Here is a 21,961-nt window from a genome sequence, read left to right on the forward strand (position 1 = left end):
ACACCACTGCACTCCAGCCTGGACAACAGAGTGAGACCCTGTCTCAAAAATATATATATATTCTAATATTTCCAGAGGAAAGTAGTGAACGTGTTTTAAGTCATGTAAAAGAAAATCATTTGGGTCAGAGATCCAATAAGTGCTCACTATTTTCTTAGTCACATCTGCCATGCCTAGTAGAACACTGTGGTCCTATCAGTAATCCTGACAGAAGTCCCAACTCATTTTTCATCCCTGTGTTGAATATGATACCAAAGACTCAAAAATCAGAAATAATCTTTTACAAAGCCCCTCTTTAGTTACTTGTAGTTAATATTTAAGTGTCAATTCCTGCTATTTGGGGTATAATGAATTGTCCCATGGTAGAACTAGTAGCGTTGTTAGTATTATTGTCAACGGCTAACCCTGATTATTTACTCCTCTGTTCTAATGCTTTGCATATGTAATACACACATATCAATTAACTCTCTCAACAAACATATCAAATAGGAAACCATTATCCTCATTTTATAGATGAGGCTCAACTTGCCCAGGGCCATCCAGCTGATCCCTGACAGGTCAAGCAGAGGACACTGGAGTTCTGAAATGTACCTTTGCACCCCCGTACAGGTGTTTATGCTGGACACCCAGTGCTCACCAAAGACACCAAACAACTTTGACCATGCTCAGTCCTGCCAGCTCATTATTGAGCTGCCTCCTGATGAAAAACCAAATGGACACACCAAGAAAAGGTAAGTACCTAAATCTCAACCCATAGGGTGCTTATAAATAAGAACGTTCATTCACTTCCAGTTCTCACGCATTGTAATCTGAGCTTTGGCCAGAAATACTGAAAACATTTGTGGAGTCATTTAGCAAAGGTTTTCATAAAAACTGTTAGCCTTGTAACCAAATTCCCCACATTTCATACATATTAGGTTACCTGGGCTGCCACAGAAAGTACCACAGACTGGGTGACTCAAACAGCAGAACCGTATATCCCACAGTTCTCGTGCCTAGAAGTCAGATATGAAGGTTTCCTCCGAGGTCTATCTCCTTGACCTGTAGATGACCATTTTCTTCCTGTCTCTTAACATGGACTTCCTCTGTACAGGTCTATGTCCGAATTTCCTCTTCTTATAGAGACACCAGTCATATTTAATTAAAACTAACCCTCATGACCTCATTGTGACTTAATTACCTCTTAAAAGACCTCTTCTCCAAATATAGTCACATTCTGAGGTACCAGGGGTTAGGACTTCAACATAGGAATTTGGGGGAACACAGCCCAACCCATAATGTCATACACTTATAATCTTAAAAAAAAATAGGCCAGGCATGGTGGTTCACAACTGTAATCCCAGAACTGCAGGAGGATCACTTAAGCTCAGAAGTTTGAGACTAGCCTGAGTAACATAGTGAGAGCCATCTCTACAAAAAAGCAAAAAAATAAAAATTTAGCCAAGCATGATGGTGCATGCCTGTAGTCCCAGCTACTCAGGAAGCTGAGGTGGGAAGATCACTTGAGCCCAGGAGGCCAAGACTGTAGTGGGCCACGATTATGCCACTGCACTCCAGCCTGGGCAACAGAACAAAACCTTGTCTCATTAAAAAATGTAAATTGAGGCATGGTTCTGATTGTTTCAGTGAGAAGCACATAAACCTCCCCAGGAACAATAATGGCTATTGGGAGACAAAAAGGTCTATGCCCTGCCCCAAGAAACTTGCCCTTTTTAAATACTATCATCCTCCCTTAAAAATATCATTTCTAGACTTGAGGATGAAGGCAATGACCAACATTTCCCACTTTTAAACCTCTGACACGTTAATAGTAATACTAAGTATTTGAGCACTGTATGTGAAACACGGTGGATAGGTATTCCTACTCCCATTTCACCTCTGAGGGCACACAGAGAGAGGCTTGGATCCCTTGCCCCAGAACACACAACTGCAAAGAGGTGGAGCCAGAATCAAAACTGGCTCTGGGCTGGGTGCAGTGGCTCATGCCTGTAATCTGAGCACTTTGGGAGCCAAGGCAGGCGGATCACCTGAGGTCAGGAGTTTGAGACCAGCCTGGCCAACATGTTGAAACCCCGTCTCTGCTAAAAATACAAAAATTAGCCAGGAATGATGGCATGCACCTGTAGTCCCAGCTACTCGGGAGGCTGAGGCAGGAGAATTGCTTGAACCCAGGAGGCGGAGGTTACAGTGAGCTGAGATCACGCCACTGCACTCTAGCCTAGGTGATAGAGCGAGACTCTGTCTCAAAACACAAAACAAAACAAAAAAAAACCAAACTGGGTTTGGTTGAACATAAGGCCTCTGCCCTTTCCCATTTCAAGGACAGAGTTGCTGCAGTGGACAGAATGTGTCCCCCCACATTGATGTGGTTACGACTATCCCCCAATGTGATGTTAGGTGGCTTTCATGCACATCTGTGTGAAGAGACCACCAAACAGGCTTTGTGTGAGCAACAGGGCTGTTTATTTCACCTGGGTGCAGGCAGGCTGAGTCAGAAAAGAGTCAGCAAAGGGAGATAGAGGTGGGGCCATTTTATAGGATTTGGATAGGTAAAGGAAAAAGGGGGATTGTTCTCTGGCAGGCAGGAGTGGGGGTAACAAGGTACTCAGTGGGGGAGCTTTTGAGCCAGGATGAGCCAGGAGAAGGAATTTCACAAGATAATGTCATCAGTTAAGGCAGGAACAGGCCATTTTCACTTCTTTTTTGGTGGAATGTCATCAGTTAAGGCAGGAACCAGCCATTTGGATGTGTACGTGCAGGTCACAGGGAATATGATGGCTTAGCTTGGGCTCAGAGGCCTAACATTCCTGTCTTATAAGAAAAATAAAATGCCGGGCGCGGTGGCTCACGCTTGTAATCCCAGCACTTTGGGAGGCCGAGGCGGGCGGATCACGAGGTCAGGAGATCGAGACCACGGTGAAACCCCGTCTCTACTAAAAATACAAAAAAAATTAGCCGGGCGTGGTGGCGGGCGCCTGTAGTCCCAGCTACTCGGAGAGGCTGAGGCAGGAGAATGGCGTGAACCCGGGAGGCGGAGCTTGCAGTGAGCCGAGATCGCGCCACCGCACTCCAGCCTGGGTGACAGAGCCAGACTCCGTCTCAAAAAAAAAAAAAAAGAAAAAGAAAAATAAAATGAAATAGTGTTAAAGTGTTGGGGTGGTGAAAATTTGGGGGGCTGGTATGGAGAGATAATGGGCGATGTTTCTCAGGGCTGCTTCGAGTGGGATTGGGGCAGCGTGGGAACCTAGAGTGGGAGAGATTAAGCTGAAGGAAGATTTTGTGGTAAGGGGTGGTAAGGGGTGATATTGTGGGGTTGTTAGAAGAAACATTTGTCTTATAGAATTATTGGTGATGGCCTGGATACAATTTTGTACGAATTGAAAGAAGAACGGAATAAGATAAGGAGAAAAACAGGTATTAAAGGACTAAGAATTGGGAGGACCTAGGACATCTAACTAGAGAGTGCCTAAGGAGGTTCAGTATAGCCTTGCCAGCAAAGATTATTTATTTACTTTAAGAGTGAGTTAAGAGTGGCCGTTTGGGGATAGCACCAGGAGATATCAGCTGTGATGGCTTGGAGAAACAACAGTGTAAACCAGCAGTGTAAACAAGAGCAGGGCATGTATGAGTAGTTGAGAACGGTGAATAGGAGTATGACTAGACAGAAGATAGTAGGGATGACAAGTTTTTTTGGGGGGGGAGTGTGGGGGCGCTGTCCAAGTTTGTCTAGTGTCTGGAATGAGACTGGGACCTAATAAAAATGAGCGTCCATACAGGAGCTCAAATGGGCTGTACCCTGTAGCATTCCGAGGACAGGCCTGAATTCTGAGAAGGGCAAGTGGTAAAAGTATTGTCCAGTCCTTTTTAAGTTGGTGGCTGAGCTTGGTGAGGTGTGTTTTTAAAAGACCATTAGTTCACTGAAAACTAAGAGCCTGAGAAACTGCTTGGGTGATTTGACTAATAAAGGCTGGTCTGTTATCAGACTGTATAGAGGTGGGAAGGCCAAACTGAGGAATTATGTCTGACAGAGGGAAGAAAGGACCACGGTGGCCTTCTCAGACCCTGTGGGAAAGGCCTCTACCTATCCAGTGAGTGTCCACCTAGACTAAGAGGTATTTTAGTTTTCTGACTCGGGGCATGTGAATGAAGTCAATTTGCCAGTCCTGGGCAGGGACAAATCCCCGAGCTTGATGTGTAGGGAAGGGAGGGGGCCTGAATAATCCCTGAGGAGTAGGAGAATAGCAGATGGAACACTGAGGAGTTATTTCTTTGAGAATAGATTTCCATGATGGAAAGGAAATCAGAGGTTCTAAGAGGCAGGCTAGTGGCTTGTACTATAGCATAGCCTGCCTTTGCTGGTGTGTGGCGATTAGGCCTGGTGGAACCGCCATCAATAAACCAAGTGTGATTAGGGTGAGGAACAGGAAAGAAGGAAATATGGGGAAATGGGGTGAATGTCAGGTGGATCGGAGAGATACAGTCATGGGGGCCAGGCGTGGTATCAGGAATAATGTGGGAGGCCAGATTGAAGTCCGGGCCAGAAACAATGGTAGTTGTGGGAGACTCAACAAAGAGTGAGTACAGCTGAAGGAGCCGGGGAGCAGAAAGTATATGCGTCAGGTTGAGGAAGAAAATAGATTTTGGAAGTTATGAGAACTGTAGAGAGTGAATTGAGCGTAGTTTGTGATTTTAAGGGCCTCTAAAAAGTATTAGGGTGGCGGCGGCCACCGCATGCAGACTTGAGGGCTAGGCAAAACAGTAACGTCAAGTTGTTTGGATAAAAAGGCTACAGGGTGTGGTCCCGGTTCTTGTGTAAGAATTCCGACTGCACAGCCCTGCACTTCAGCTGTGGGTAATGAAGAGAGTTGGGATGAGTCAGGGAGAGCTAGAGTGGGGGAAGTCTCTAAAGCTGTCTTCAAGGAACGGAAAAAGGAGTGGGGAAAGGATTTAGGATCTATGCCGTCAGCTAGGTTTCCTTTTGTGAGTTTATATAATGGTCTTGTTAGGATGGCAAAACCAGGTATCCAAAGTCGGAAGTATCCAACCATGCCTAGGAAGGAAAGGAGTTGTTGTTTTGTAGAAGGTGTTGGGGTTTGAGAGATCAGTTGGACACGATCGGCAGGGAGAGCACGTGTGTTTTTATGAGAATTATGCCGAGATAGGTAACGGACGAGGAAGAAATTTGGGCTTGACTGAAGTAATGGGGGCTGTCCATGAAGCCTTGCGGCAGTACAGCCCAGGTAATTTGCTGAGCCTGATGGGTGTCAGGGTCAGTCCAAGTGAAAGTGAAAGTGAAGAGAGGCTGGGATGAAGGGTGCAAAGGAATAGTAAAGAAAGCATGTTTGAGATCCAGAACAGAATAATGGGTTGTGGAGGGAGGTATTGAGGATAGGAGAGTATATGGGTTTGGCACCATGGGGTGGATAGGCAAAACAATTTGGTTGATAAGGTGCAGATCCTGAACTAACCTGTAAGGCTTGTCTGGTTTTTGGACAGGTAAAATGGGGGAATTGTAAGGAGAATTTATAGGCTTTAAAAGGCCATGCTGTAACAGGCAAGTGATAACAGGCTTTAATCCTTTTAAAGCATGCTGTGGGATGGGATATTGGCATTGAGCGGGGTACGGGTGATTAGGTTTTAATGAGATGGTAAGGGGTGCATGATCGGTCGCCAAGGAGGAAGTAGAGGTATCTTATACTTGTGGGCTAAGGTGGGGAGATACAAGGGGAGGATGTGAAGGAGGCTTTGAACTGGGGGAAGAGGTGGCAATGTGGTGTGGCTGTAGCCCAGGAATAGTCAGGGAAGCAGATAATTTAGTTAAAGTGTCTCGGCCTGATAAGGGAACTGGGCAGGTGGGGATAACTAAAAAGGAGTGCTTAAAAGAGTATTGTCTAAGTTGGCACCAGAGTTGGGGAGTTTTAAGAGGTTTAAAAGCCTGGCCATCAATACCCACAACAGTTATGCAGGCAAGGGAAACAGGCCCTTGAAAAGAAGGTAATGTGGAGTGGGTAGCCTCCATATTGATTAAGGGGACGGACTTACCCTCCACTGTGAGAGTTACCTGAAGCTCGGCGTCCGTGATGGTCTAGGGGGCTTCCGAGGTGATTGGGCAGCGTCAAATCTTCAGTCACTAAGCCGAGCAGATCTGGGAAGGAGTCAGTCAGAGAGCCTTGGGCTAGAGTTCCAGGGGCTCTGGGAGTGGCTGCCAGGTGAGTTGAACAGTCCGATTTTCAGTGGGGTCCCACACAGATGGGATACAGCTTAGGAAGAATCCCGGACTGTGGGCATTCCTTGGCCTAGTGGCCAGAATTCTGGCACTAATAGCAGGCTCCTGGGGGAGGAGGTTCTGGAGGAACCCCTGGCAGCTTCGGTTCAGGCGTTTGGAGTTCTTGTGTGCTGGAGATGTGGCTGGGGTTTGTCTCACAGTGGAGGCAAGGAATTGCAACTCAGAATTATGTTGCTACTTGGCTGCCTCTACTCTATTATTGTACACCTTGAAGGTGAGGTTAATTAAGTCCTGTTGTGGGGTTTGAGGGCCAGAATTTAATTTTTGGAGATTTAATGTCGGGAGCAGATTGGGTAATAAAATAAAATGTATATTGAGAATAAGATGGCCTTTTGACCTTTTAGGGTCTAGGGTCTAGGGCTGTAAAGCGTCTCAGGGTTGCTGCTAAAGGGGCCATGAACTGGGCTGGGTTTTTCATATTTGATGAAAGAGCCTAAACGCTAACTGATTTGGTAGAGGTTAGATAAAGAAAAAGGAGAATTAACCTTGACTATGCCTTTAACTTCAGCCACCTTTTTAAGAGGAAATTGCTGGGCAGGTGGGGGAGGGCTAGTCGTGGAAGGAAACTGTAAGCCGGACCGGGTGTGAGGAGAGGAGGTGATAAAAGCATTGTAGGGTTGGGGAGTAGAGGCTGAGGAAGAATTGGGACCTGGCAAGGAGTGGCCTGGGGATGAGGTCAGATGGGTCTGTAGAAAAGGAAGATTAGAAAGACTCAGCAACGCTTGGGGTTGGGACTGAGAGAACAGGCGGGAGGGAAAGGAGGAGGATGTGGGATGAGTCACACTGGGAACAGAGAGTAGGGAGGGAACAATGTGTAAAAGAATGCCTGGACGTCAGGCACCTCAGACTGTTTGCCCATTTTACGACAAGATTTAGATCTTGTAGGATGGAAAAATTGAAAGGGCCGTTTTCTGGCTATTTGGAACCACTGTCGAGTTTATATTGGGGTCAAGCCGCATTGCAGAAGAAAATAAGGCATTTAGGTTTTAGGTCAGGTGTGAGTTGAAGAGGTTTTAAGTTCTTAAGAACACAGGCTAAGGGAGAAGGAGGAGGAATGGAGGGTGGAAGGTTGCCCATAGTGAAGGAGGCAAGTCCAGAGAAAAGAGAGAGTAGAGACACAGAGGGAAGGGGTTCGGGGGTTCTTACTCTCTAGAAAAGCTGGAAAGGGGTCAGGGCGTGGAAATAAGGGGTTGGGGCACAGAAATAAGGGGTCGAGGTGTGGAAATAAGGGATCAGGGGGTTCTTGCCCCCTAGAAAAGCGGTACTTGCCACTAACAGTGAAGGAGAAGGGGTTGGGGGCTTCTTGGCCCCCAGAAAAGCGGTACTTGCCACTAAGGGTGAAGGAGCAAGGCAGGTGTCCCCACGTGGTCAGACACCTCTGAAACATGGGTGATTAATCAGAGAGGTGTCCCTGCAATGATTGATTAAACACCAAGGGAAGGCTGCCTTCCCAAGTCCATAACTGGCACCTGAGTTTTGGGTCCACGGATAAAATGTGTCTCCTTTGTCTCTACCAGAAAATGAAAGGAATTGAAATTAAGAGAAGGGAGAGATTGAAGGGTGGTGCCAAGATTGAAAGGAGAAAGTGGTTGAGGGATAGTGAGAGGTTGGAGAAGAGAGTAAGAGGCCACTTACCTGATTTAAAATTGGTGAGATGTTCCTTGGGCTGGTGGGTCTGAGGACCCGAGGTCGTAGGTGGATCTTTTTCATGGAGCAAAGAGCAGGAGGACAGGGGATTGATTTCCCAAGGGAGGTCCCCCGATCAGAGTCATGGCACCAAATTTCATGCGTGTCCGAGTGAAGAGACCAGCAAACAGGCTTTGTGTGAGCAACAAGGCTGTTTATTTCATATGGGTGCAGGCAAGCTGAGTCTGAAAAGAGAGTCAGCGAAGGGAGATAGGGGTGGGGCCGTTTTATAGGATTTGGGTAGGTAAAGGTAAAAGGGGGGTTGTTCTCTGACAGGCAGGAGTGGGGGTCACAAGGTGCTCAGTAGGGGAGCTTTTGAGCCAGGAGAAGGAATTTCACAAGATAATGTCATAGTTAAGGCAGGAACAGGCCATTTTCACTTCTTTTGTGTTGGAATGTCATCAGTTAAGGCAGGAACCAGCCATCTGGATGTGTATTTGCAGGTCACAGGGGATATGGTGGCTTAGCTTGGGCTCAGAGGCCTGACAGTGGCACCTTCAGGAGGAAATTCGGTCATGAGGGTGGAGCCCTCATGAATGGGAATCATGCCCTTAAGAGACAGCTCCCTTGCCCTCTTTCTGCCATGTGAGGATACATGGAGAAGATGGTCATCTGTATTCTGGAAGAGGGCCTTCACCAGAAGCCACCCATGCTGGCACTCTGATCTCAGACATCCAACCTCTAGAACTATAGGAATCTAATTTCTGTTGTTTGTAAGCCACCCAGTCTATGGTATTTGTTAACAGCAGCCCAAACAAAGATAATTGGTATCATTTCACAACCTCTGGGTGATTTGTCCAAGGTTAGCTGGGCCAGCCATGCTGGCTCATGCCTGTAATCCCAGCTATTCAGGAAGCTGAGGCAGGAGAATCGCTTGAACCCAGGAGGCAGAGGTTACGGTAAGCCGAGATCACCCCACTGCACTCCAGCCTGGATGGCAGAGCAAGACTTCATCTCAAGAAACCAGCAAACAAAAAGGTTGCCAGGGTAGCAGGTCAGTTTGATTAATATAACAATCATTTGGGTGAAATTTCTAGGTAATAATTTTTTGGGTCAATTACTGGTACATGCCCAAAAAAATGTGGAATGTTCAAAAGTTATGAAGCATGAATAAAAAATAAATGTGAACCTGTCACCCAACTTCAGGAATAGAACTCTACCAATCCTAGCCCGTTTCCCTCAACCACCAGTCACTAATTTTTGTGTTGGTCATTTTTTATCTATTTTATATACCAAAGATTGTGCAATCCTTTGACATCTTTAAGCATTGATTTACTTCAGAATTTCAGTTCTTTTCTTCCTTTTTTCCTATTTCTAATTCACATTCAGCCAATTACTCTTGCTGAAATATTTTTGATGTAAAAGTAGGAAAAAGCAATAATAGGCTGCATTCAAATTATAAATGAAACATAGAATAGCCTAATGTCCTTATGTTATTGGTTTTTAAAAGTTACAGTTTAAAAATATACCAGCATGGCTCATAAATTTACTTAGCACTTTTAATAGGCAATTACCCACTCACTGTAGTTAAGCAAAACAAAATAAGCATATTAAATTCTTTCACCAATCCCACTGCCTGCCCACTGAGCCAAAGATATTCCTTAACATTCTTTAAGAGCTCTCAGCCAAACTCCGTATGCTTTGCATTCTTAGATTTGACTCTTATTTGCAGGGGCAATTCTTACTTCAGCATAGGATGTAGTGGAAGATGAGCTAGACCTGTGGAAAATTATATGCTAGCCAGGTGCATCCTTTAGATTTAATCCTAAAACCAGATTACAGCATTTAAATAGAGAAACCCGGGTTGGTTGGTTTGGGTTTCTTTTAATAGCCTTGACATTAATAGCCCCAAGCTTTACTCAATCCACATAATCTTAATTAGCACTTTAAGATATATATTAGCATGTTTTAAGTCAACCACTTGTTATGCAATTAACTCTCAATTATCCAATCTGGAGGCTGGCTTTCCTTTGCCCTTAAGCAGCAGGAGGATGTCAGACTTCTTAAAGGTGTGCTGAGAAAAAGCTTGAAACCCTTCGATACACTGAATTAGAAAGTTATTTGTTGATTTTGTTTGAGATCTGTGTCTCCTGTCAGCATAGATGATTAAGAATTGCATATCTATAAAATTATTTCACTTATCTTTCTGAAACTTTGATCTCTTCAGTATTATTTCCCTCCCATTCTGTTTTCTTGTCACTGCATCCTTTAACCCAAACCTAAGGTAAAGGGAATTTGCTGTCCTTTTTTACATGCACAGTTAACAGCTGTATCTCTCAAAGCATCCAAAAAATGATCTCAGTGGATGAAGATATTCCACAATTCAGACATGGCTTTGCATTGGCCTGACTTTAAGTATTGGCTGGAAAATGGCTTTCCATTTCTCAGGGAAGGTAATAAGAAACAGTGTTGTGAGCGAAGGGTTTCATGCCTTCACCAATCTGATTAAACTCACCCCTCTGGTGGTGCTTCCTGCCAAGGATCCAGGATCCTAGGGGAGTGGGGTTCAAATGTCAGAGCCATTTCTCAGGGGGAGCATTTCCTTCAAGCAGCCTGCACCCAGAGCCAGCCTGCTTTCTTTCTTCCACTTGGAGACTGACTGAATGCTACTCTCACCATTTTCCTGGTTGCTGGGGACAAGAAGATGAATAAGGTAGTGTCCTGTCCCTTGAGGATGTTATAGCTATCGGGGGACAGACTTGTTTGATCAGTAAAAAATTTCCCTTTTTAGTACGCATCCTGTGGTAGCTTTTGGACCACGTTGTCATAAGCTTTTGGAGCCCTCTTTTTCAGAAGAGTGTGTATTCAGGTTTACTGGTAGCTTAAGTAGGAGCTGAGGCTGGGGAAATGGAGAGTTGTTTAATGGGTACAAAGTTTCTGTTAAAAATTATGAGAAAGTTTTAGCAATAGATAGTGATGGTTACACAACATTATGAATATACTTGATATCACTGAATTGTGTACATCAAAAATTTAAAGTAGTAACTTTTATGTATATTTTACCACAAAAAAAGTTCAAGTGATTTATTTTAAAACGTTACTGTTTTTGAATGACAGTCCTTTGTTACTCATTTCATCTTGAGAGTAACGTGTTTTCCCTCAGTGAGGACTACACAACGGGCAAAGTTAACATTGAGATTTATGTAGGATTTGTCATTTTCTGTTAGAAAAGCACTTTTCCTACTTATACAAAGTTTTACATTCAAAGTCATAGTGAGACATAAAGCAAAATGTTATTAACATAATGGCTAGACCTTTGAAATTAGTAACGGTTGTCATAATTTTATAATTATCCAGTTTGGGGCATTAATTGGCCATATAATGGTCTCAACTATTTTCATAAAATTCTAAGAGCAGTGAAAAGAAATGAAACTGTAAACCAAAACCACATAGAACCACATTGGCAAATTAAAAAGTTTGGCAAACATAGTACAGGTTGAGCATCCCTAATCCCAACTTTTTGAGCGCCAACAGGACACCACAAATGGAAAATTCCACATCTGACCTCATGTGATGGGTCATAGGAAAACCCAAAATATATTCTGTGTCCCCAAGGGCAAAACTGTGATACCTTTTGATGTCACAGTTAACTCTCTGATATCTGTGATATCTTGATAACTGTTAATTTGGCATCATAACTTATATTCTATAGCTTCGGGAATTTTTTTTTTTTTTTTTTGAGATGGAGTCTTGCTCTCTTGCCCAGGCTGGAGTGCAGTGGCGCGATCTCGGCTCACTGCAAGCTCCACCTCCCGGGTTCACGCCATTCTCCTGCCTCAGCCTCCCTAGTAGCTGGACTACAGGTGCCCGCCACCATGCCTGGCTAATTTTTTGTATTTTTAGTAGAGACGGGGTTTCACCATGTTAGCCAGGATGGTCTCGATCTCCTGACCTCGTGCTCTGCCTGCCTCGGCCTTCCAAAGTGCTGGGATTACAGGCTTGAGCCACCGTGCTCAGCCCAGCTTCAGGAATTTTTTAAAGTGTCAAGAATTCCACTAGTGATTAAAATGGTTATCACATAATCCCCAAAAAGTATGCCTTCTTTCACGGAAGACATTTGAGTAGAGGTAGTTTAGTTTGTAAATTTGCATATATCATTCTGAAATGGGTAACGTCTATATTGCTTTGAAATGCCTGATATAGGGCAGAAAACCATTAATCGATCCCTCTCTTTTCACTTGAAGCGTGTCTTTCAGGGAAATTGTGGTGAGCCTGCTGTCTCATCAGGTGTTACTCCAGAACTTATATGACATCTTGTTAGAAGAGTTTGTCAAAGGCCCCTCTCCTGGAGAGGAAAAGACGATCCAAGTGCCAGAAGCCAAGCTGGCTGGCTTCCTCAGATACATCTCCATGCAGAACTTGGCAGTCATATTCGACCTGCTGCTGGACTCTTATAGGACTGCCAGGGAGTTTGACACCAGCCCTGGGCTGAAGTGCCTGCTGAAGAAAGTGTCTGGCATCGGGGGCGCCGCCAACCTCTACCGCCAGTCTGCGATGAGCTTTAACATTTATTTCCACGCCCTGGTGTGTGCTGTTCTCACCAATCAAGAAACCATCACGGCCGAGCAAGTGAAGAAGGTCCTTTTTGAGGACGACGAGAGAAGCACAGATTCTTCCCAGCAGTGTTCATCTGAGGATGAAGACATCTTTGAGGAAACGGCCCAGGTCAGCCCCCCGAGAGGCAAGGAGAAGAGACAGTGGCGGGCACGGATGCCCTTGCTCAGCGTCCAGCCTGTCAGCAACGCAGATTGGGTGTGGCTGGTCAAGAGGCTGCACAAGCTGTGCATGGAACTGTGCAACAACTACATCCAGATGCACTTGGACCTGGAGAACTGTTTGGAGGAGCCTCCCATCTTCAAGGGCGACCCGTTCTTCATCCTGCCCTCCTTCCAGTCCGAGTCATCCACCCCATCCACCGGGGGCTTCTCTGGGAAAGAAACCCCTTCCGAGGACGACAGAAGCCAGTCCCGGGAGCACACGGGCGAGTCCCTGAGCCTGAAGGCCGCTGGTGGGGACCTGCTGCTGACCCCCAGCCCCAAAGTGGAGAAGAAGGATCCCAGCCGGAAGAAGGAGTGGTGGGAGAATGCAGGGAACAAAATTTACACCATGGCGGCCGACAAGACCATTTCAAAGTTGATGACCGAATACAAAAAGAGGAAACAGCAGCACAACTTGTCCGCGTTCCCCAAAGAGGTCAAAGTGGAGAAGAAAGGAGAGCCACTGGGTCCCAGGGGCCAGGACTCCCCGCTGCTTCAGCGTCCCCAGCACTTGATGGACCAAGGGCAAATGCGGCATTCCTTCAGCGCAGGCCCCGAGCTGCTGCGACAGGACAAGAGGCCCCGCTCAGGCTCCACCGGGAGCTCCCTTAGTGTCTCGGTGAGAGACGCAGAAGCACAGATCCAGGTACATCCCTGCGGCCAGAGCAGGTGGGCGGGAGGCTGGGTTTCCAGTACTGGATGGGCCCCCCTTGCAGAGTGGGCACACAGGCTAAGATTTATAGAGGCCGGGCGCGGTAGCTCAAGCCTGTAATCCTAGCACTTTGGGAGGCCGAGGTGGGCGGATCACGAGGTCAGGAGTTCGGGACCATCCTGGCCAACATCGTGAAACCCTGTCTCTACTAAAAATACAAAAAAAAATTAGCAGGGCATAGTGGCAGGCACCTGTAGTCCCAGCTACTCAGGAGGCTGAGGCAGGAGAATGGCGTGAACCTGGGAGGCAGAGCTTGCAGTGAGCCGAGATGGTGCCACTACACTCCAGCCTGGGGGACAGAGCCAGACTCTGTCTCAAAAAAAAAAAAAAAAAAAAGATTTATAGAAACAGGTAGGGGGTATGAACCGATTTCCCTCTAAAGTCAGAGGACTGCCTGAACCTAAGTGCAGGATCTCCCAGGATCAGTATGTCATTATGAAGCTGGAATTTTACGCTCAGGTAATTTCAGGAACTGTTTTTCTCCATAGTAATGTATATTATTGAGAATTAGGAACTTACCTGTATAAATAAGGTGAGAATAAAGCTTATAAAATGTAAGCTTTTTCAAGACCAGTCTGGACAACACGGCAAAACCCATCTCTACAAAAAAAAAAAAAAAAAAATTAGCTGGGAGAGGTGGCACATGCCTGTAATCCCAGCTACTTGGGAGGCTGAGCAAGGAGGATTGTGTGATCCCAGGAGGCAGAGGTTGCAGTGAGCTGAGATGGTGCCACTGCACTCCAGCTTGGACGACATAGAGAGACCCTGTCTTTAAAAACAAGTAAGCTTTGACTAGCATTGAGTTCTTAGTGTGTCGTTCGAAAATGGCCCTGAAGAAATTCTATAGTTATGAAGCATTATATAAAAGAAAAAAGCAAAGTAAATATTGTGTGGTTATGCCAATGAATTTTTTTCAAAGTGTTTTCATCTCAAGTTTTTTCTAGCCCATCCTGTGCACATAAAAATTCTCATTCTTCAGGGAGGCTTTGAGTGTAATTCTATGGTGCATCAAAAAATGAGTTTGAGATTAACGGCCTGTGGAGATCTCATTGTGAGAAGGCAAGGGAGGTTTTTTTGTTGTTGTTGTTTTTAAATCTAAGGAACAAGTAAGAGTTTAGTAGTTTGTGAAGCTGAAAATAAGGTGAGTCTCTGCCCATCTTTATGTATGTGAAGTTACGATGTAGGCATAATAAATTAATATGCCTACAATTTATTATAGGCATATTAAATGAGTGAAAACTAATTTATTGCAACTAAATCCTGGAAAAAAACCATTTCCACATTGGCAGGGCCACTCTCAAGTGTTCAAATAAAACCAGGGGGGAAAGCCACTAATTTTCTTAAATCTTTTCTCTTAGGCATGGACCAACATGGTGCTAACAGTTCTCAATCAGATTCAGATTCTCCCAGACCAGACCTTCACAGCCCTCCAGCCCGCAGTGTTCCCGTGCATCAGTCAGCTGACCTGTCACGTGACCGACATCAGAGTTCGCCAGGCTGTGAGGGAGTGGCTGGGCAGGGTGGGCCGTGTCTATGACATCATTGTGTAGCCGACTCCTGTTCTACTCTCCCACCAAATAGCAGTAGTGAGGGTTAGAGTCTGCCTGCCAATCCAACTGTTGCATTTTCCCCACCACTAGCCCCACTTAAACTACTGTCTCAGAGAACCATGTTTCCTAATGTAAAAAGCCTTTCCAACCACTGGTCAGCATTGGGGCCACACTAAGGTTTGTATCTAGATGACACAAACGATATTCTGATTTTGCACATTATTATAGAAGAATCTATAATCCTTGATATGTTTCTAACTCTTGAAGTATATTTCCCAGTGCTTTTGCTTACAGTGTTGTCCCCAAATGGGTCATTTTCAAGGATTACTCATTTGAAAACACTATATTGATCCATCATTTTAAAAATAAATACAATTCCTAAGGCAATATCTGCTGGTAAGTCAAGCTGATATGTAAACACTCAGACATCTAGTACCAGGGATTATTAATTGGAGGAAGATTTATGGTTATGGGTCTGGCTGGGAAGAAGACAACTATAAAAACATATTCTTGGGTGTCATAATCAAGAAAGAGGTGACTTCTGTTGTAAAATAATCCAGAACACTTCAAAATTATTCCTGAATCATTAAGATTTTCAGGTATTCACCAATTTCCCCATAAAAGGTACTGTTGTACCTTTATTTCTGTATTTCTAAAAGAAAGTTCTTTCCTAGCAGGGTTTGAAGTCTGTGGCTTATCAGCCTGTGACACAGAGTACCCAGTGAAAGTGGCTGATGCATAGATTGTCAAGAGACATAAGACTGACCAGCTCCCCTGGCTGTTCTTGTGGTGTTTGTTTCCGTCCCCAAGGCAAACAAGGAAAGGAAAGAAAAAAAGGTGCCTTAGTCCTTTGTTGCACTTCCATTTCTATGCCCCCACAATTATCTGAACATAAGGTATAGCATTTGGTTTTTAAGAAAACAAAACATTAAAACGCAACTCATTTTATATAAACACGCTTGGAGGAAAGGGACTCAGGGAAGGGAGCAGGGAGTGTGGGGTGGGGATGGATTATGATGAAATCATTTTCAATCTTAAAATATAACACAACGATCTTGCAAAATTATGGTGTCAGTTACACAAGCTCTAGTCTCAAAATGAAAGTAATGGAGAAAGACACTGAAATTTAGAAAATTGTGTCTATTTAAAATATTTCTCCTATCTACCAAGTAAAGTTACCCTATGTTTGATGTCTTTGCATTCAGACCAATATTTCAGGTGGATATTTCTAAGTATTACTAGAAAATACATTTGAAAGCTTTATCTTATTATTTACAGTATTTTTATATTTCTTACATTATCCTAATGATTGAGAACTCCTCAATCAAGCTTACTTACACACATTCTACAGAGCAGAGTTATTTAAGGCATACATTATAATCTCTAAATATAAGACATAAATTCTACAGTATTGAAGTAAGGATTTAAAGGGGTATTTGTAAACTTTGCCCTCCTTGAGGAATATGGAACTGACTTAGAGGTTAAGTGGAAGGCAGTGTTCTGACTTCTTTAGGTGATCTGAAAAAAAGACTCTTATCATTCAGTGTGCCATCTAGAGATCACCACACAATCCATTTTTTTCCCAGTTCCACAAAACACTCTGCCTTCAGTTTTTACTCACTAGACAATAATTCAAGTTTAAAAACAGGTAATCAGCTATTTGATCTTAAAAGGCAATGAATTGTTGGGATATCAATGAACTATGTTGTATACTTTTGAATTTTTACATTTTATAAACGGAATTGAAAGTTGGGTAACTGCTTTTTTTTTAATTTTCCAACAGAAGTAATACCACAGTTGCTTTGTTTCTCTTTATAGCTTACCTGAGGTTCAGTTCTTCTTTGTGAACCTGTGAGTACTCCACAGTTTACTGGGGGAAAAGGCTTCAGCAAAGCAGAGGCTAGAATTACAGTATTTATACATAGCAACTTTTCATAAAGTAGAAAAATTCAAAGGAAGCTGTCTCAATTTGAGAATACCAGCTGGGCACGGTGGCTCACGCCTGTAGTCCCAGCACTTTGGGAGGCCAAGGTGGGCGGATAACTTGCGGTCAGGAGTTTGAGACCAGGCTGGACAACATGGTGAAACCTCATCTCTACTAAAAATACAAAAATTAGCCAGGTGTGGTAGCATGCACCTGTAATCCCAGCTACGCTACTTAGGAGGCTGAGACAGGAGAATCGCTCGAACCCAGGAGGCAGACGTTGCAGTGAGCCAAGATTGCACCATTGCACTCCAGACTGGGTGACAAGAGTGAAACTCCATCTAAAAAAAAAAAAAAAAAAAAAAGTGAATACTGTGTCCCAAAGTATGTTAGTTGTTTGGAAATCAGCATTCTCCCCGATGCTCTATTATGGGATCCAAAATTCTTGAACGTAAGTTTACCCTGTACTGTGTCCGAACACTGTTCTACTTCTAGCCTGATTATGGGTCCCAAGAATAAAAGGATAAGAAGGTGTACAGAGCTCTTGACCTACAATTTTTTAAGAGTGTTTTGGTACCTTCCCATTGTCTTCTCTGTAACTCAGTCCTAACACACTCTGCACTCGAGTTACCGGACATCCACACTGACATCAGATTTCAACCAGAACCATCACTGAGTGACAGCAGTACTTCTCAGAGGTATTTGCAGCTTGATGCAAAGTAGTCTCTAATGAGTAGGCCTTCAGGTGATTCTTCCCAGCTGGTGGAGAAGAAAGAGAGGAGATGAAGAACACTGAGAGGGGAGTGGCACCTTCCCAGGCTGCGCAGCTCAGTCTCTTGCCCTGTTCCTGTGACTCAGCTGCCCACTCACCCAACTTTGTTTCACTCCCTCCCAGTCTCTGAAAGTGTCAGGTGTTTCTCTCCTCACAGTCTCTTTTGCAGCAACAGTAAGGCAAAATTCAAGGCAGCCTTTTAAAGTTAAGAACAGTTATTAGCATGTATTTACAGACCTAAGCAGAATGAGAGTTTATACATTGTTTTTAGTTGCCTGTATTTATAGCCAAAAGTATATTACCTTAAAGTTGAGATCTTTCTCTTCTTTTCCTAAATTTTGGTAAAGTGTGCTTCATGAAACAAACATCTGGAAAACTCCAAGTATAAGAGACCCTGGACTGATGATGGCCCAGCCAAGTATATAGAGGGACAGAGTTCTCTCTGTCATTAATGAGGACATCGGTTTTCACAATTGAACCTCATGCACTGCCCATAGCATCTCACCTAGCTCTTGTATCTCCTGATCTGCTTTTAAAAATAGTTAGGCTGCCTTTTTACACCATCTTCTCTCTCTCCCCTTATGGTAATTTTCCAGCCTTCCCCATAGATATAAAACTAGAACACCTTTGTGATTTGGGGTCTATGTAATGACTGACCAATAAGAACCCAGGCAGATGCTAACATACTTAACAGCTCGCATTAAAATACTTTAAATCAGGCGTGGTGGCTCATACCTGTAATCTCAGCACTTTGGGAGGCTAAGGCAGGTGGATCTCTTGAGGTCAGGAGTTCAAGACCAACCTGGCCAATGTGGTGAAACCCCCGTCTCTACTAAAAATACAAAATTAGCCGGGCATGGTGGCAGCTGCCTGTAATCCCAGCTACTCGGGAGGCTGAGGCAGGAGAATTGCTTGAACCTGGGAGGTGAGGATTGCAGTCAGCCAAGATCGTACTCCAGCATGGGTGACAAAGTGAGACTTCATCTCAAGTAAATAAAAATAAAATTTTTAAATCAAACATGACAAAAATGTTAATATAATTCAAAAGTACCTTGAAATTGAAACATATTTGTACAATGATCATTAGGCTTTTTGTCCTTGTTGTTTTAAAATAAGGCTTATACAGAGTTAGTTGAGAGTCAAGTAGCCTTTGCTGTGAGAAGGTAATGCAGTTATATAATGGATATCCTTGACTTTGCCAGATTCATCACAATACTGCTTATACAGGAAAGTTTTTTCAGAAAGGAAAATCCATTAGTATCAGTCCCATCAAGCTAAACAGAATGAAGACCTTTGATAGTAATAGCAAGAGGTTACAAATAGCAGGGAGGAGGCGAGTGGTGAATGTCACTGTGATTGCAAACCCTTACCTGTATTATCACACGTAGTCCTCACAACAACCTTGTGAGACAAGTATTGTGTTCCTCATTTTTTCAGAGGAGAACACAGACCTAGAGAGGTCAAGAAATTTGCCCAAGATAACAAGTAAAAGGCAAAGTTGGTTGCAAAAGAGGTGTTTCTGAACTCAAGGGCCATACTCTCTCTGACAACATGCTCTAAGTCCATACAGTAAGCACTCTATTATGAAAAAAAGTTTCAAGAAATGAGGCCATGAAAATGAGACTATTTGACATCTCAGATCTGTCTGAGATGTTATGGAGGTTTTCAAAAATAAAGTTGAAAAAAGAAAATGAATCGTTTATACATTAAAAAAATCACATGTAACACATTTCAAGTGTTTGAAAATAAAATCTAAACTTGAATCTTCAAGCAGACATTCAGTGTTACCTTAGAAAACTCACTGAATTATGTGGAAATGCTGGAATAATACTATTCGTGGCCAGCTATTAACACAGAAGAACATGGCAGCGTGTGTCTGGAATGGCATGCACAATTTGTAAACCTTTTTCAAATATCATTTAATCAACTCAGAATAAAGTGCCCTGTAGCCAACAGTGCCTCTTTACTTGCTTCTCTGGGAAATACATGGTACTAAATTAGTAGCACAAAGTTTGGGAATATGCAAAATAATGGATAACCATTTTTCAAAATGTACATTCTCTGAAGAGGAAGCAGCTGGCTGGACAGGATTTCTTGAAGAGCCAGGTGCTAAGGGCATCAGGTCGACATCCATAGTAACCATGTGCCATAACATCTACACATTTCCACTTGTTTTACAGACAAGGAAACAGGCAGAAAGAAAATCCAGAGTCTTGCAGTAAGCAGATGACAAAACTTCAATATGCTTGGGCACCACTTAGGTGACCCCAGGGAGATTTCGTGTGGCCTTAGGAAAGCAAAAGAGCACTTTTTATTGGAAATATGAGCTTGTCACTGGGAAAGATTTGTAAAATTGATCCAGAACCTGATTTATAATTATGCCTCAAGAAAAATGTTCTCATTTAGTAGTGGAACAATCTAGAAAACATACCTTTTTTGTTTGTTTGGAAGATCCTCTTTCTCTGGCTGTATTGTAGTGTTTGCTATTTGATGTGCGAATAACTAATAACTTAAGATTTTGGAACAGAACACCCTTTAGATTTCCAAAACACAATTCTTATTTCAGGGAAGACAGACCAAAAATATCTCCTGAGATCATCGGTTTCTTTATAAATTGTGGTACCACTCCATCATTGAAGAGAAACCACTACCACACCACTAGCACCATACAGAACCTTTTCTCTGTATCTTTGTACAATACTACAAAGGGGTACCAGGGAGGAGAGAGTGGCTGACCACTTTAGTGACAAAACGGCACTCCACTGCTGGTGAATCCCATCTAATTATGGTCCTTCCACCCTTTTCAACCACCAAGAACTGTTTGTACTGTTAATTCCTATCCTGGAGGTTTAACCAGTGGTTGTCTAGTATCTTTTGTCTTTAGAACAGTGGTTCTCAAACTTTAGTACACATCAGCATCATCTGGAGGGCCTTTTTTAAAAAATAAGACACAGATTGCTGGGCTCATGGTCAGAGTTCCCAGTTAAGTAAATCAGGAAATTTGCATTTCTAACAAGTTTATAGGTGAGGCCATTACTGCTGTTTGGGGAACTATGCTTTGAGAACCACTGCCTTGAAAAAATTTCCAACTACTACCTTTAAGATCAGCCTGACTTATCAAATGCTAGAGAAAAACTGAATCAGCCCTTGGGCAGATGACTTGGGATTGGATTCTATACAGCAGTCTTGCTCAATCTTCCCAGTTTCCAGTTTTATTATACTAACAATTGGTTTTTACAAGCTAGAAGACAATGAATGTATAAGTTCTATGGAACAGTAAGATAAATCTAAGCTTCTTGTCTTTGTATTTAGAAACATTGATTCTATGGATGATCATTTGTATCATGTTGACCCTTTGACTTGTACTGAAGGTGATTTTAAATTTAAGTATGTAGTGTTTGAATTTCTTCCATCCATATTGTTTTAATGAGATGTTTCCATGTCAGCTCCTTTACAGCCTTGGCTCCTGGCTTACAGATTTTTGAATAGTTGTTTGCTTGCCAGTTGTTTTACATCTTTCATTGGCCACCAAAATATTAGCCGTTTGAGATGAGATGAGACTACTTGTTGTACCTTCATCTTTCATTTACCTGTCTGGTGTAAATTAACACTTTAATTTCATATATATCTGTAAAGAATCTACCCAAAGGCTTCATGGAAATTTGCAAAATGAACCAATTCCCTTTTAAGCAGTAGGTGTGCCTGTTTTGACTTTTCAGTAAGTATGTTGTATTTGTGCACATATCAACATGGTGGAGACCATATTCATTATTTCATCTTCCAAATAATGGGAAAAATATAAAAGTGAATCAGTGTGCTTTGGGAATTCAGTGAAATCATGTTAACTCATATAGAGGGGGCCTTAGTTTATCTCTTCTTTATTTAATTAATTAGCTTTGGAAATTCTTTTACCATTAAAAAAATTAAGGACCATACAGAGAATGATTTAAGAAAAAACCGTCACTTAAAAATCATCACCTATTTATAAACTGTATTAATTACACATAATGCTTATTGATTCAATGAGGTTTCTCTAAAGACTTCTGCTTAATAAATATGCTGACTTCGTTTAAATTAATTTAGACTATTTTAGGAATGGAAGGAAATGATTATATTTACTAGAATTAGTGAGATCAGAAAGCATATGAGAATGTTAATGATATCAAGGAGACAATCTACAGAGTTTTTGCCTCTGTGGATGGAAATAATTGAAGGGTTTTTTTTTTTTTAACTTTAGTTTCCCATAATTTTTGGAAATTATATGTGCATTTAGT

At 43.0% G+C, this 21,961-nt stretch overlaps 1 protein-coding gene across 1 annotated transcript in view; it reads left to right on the top strand.

The window, feature by feature from the left end:
* The window catches only part of ARFGEF3 (ARFGEF family member 3), a 186,519-nt gene extending 166,777 nt beyond the window's left edge, over nucleotides 1–19,742 (top strand). Inside the window, exons 32-34 of the mRNA XM_032160177.2 lie at nucleotides 610–731; nucleotides 12,157–13,375; nucleotides 14,800–19,742. Coding sequence (XP_032016068.1) covers nucleotides 610–731; nucleotides 12,157–13,375; nucleotides 14,800–14,991 — 1,533 coding nt within the window. The 3' untranslated portion in view covers nucleotides 14,992–19,742. The remainder of the gene's footprint in view (nucleotides 1–609; nucleotides 732–12,156; nucleotides 13,376–14,799) is intronic.
* Nucleotides 19,743–21,961: the final 2,219 nt, after the last annotated feature.

This window comes from Hylobates moloch, unplaced genomic scaffold (assembly GCF_009828535.3).
Source record: "Hylobates moloch isolate HMO894 unplaced genomic scaffold, HMol_V3 SCAFFOLD_2, whole genome shotgun sequence".
In the NCBI taxonomy this organism is placed as follows: domain Eukaryota; kingdom Metazoa; phylum Chordata; class Mammalia; order Primates; family Hylobatidae; genus Hylobates; species Hylobates moloch.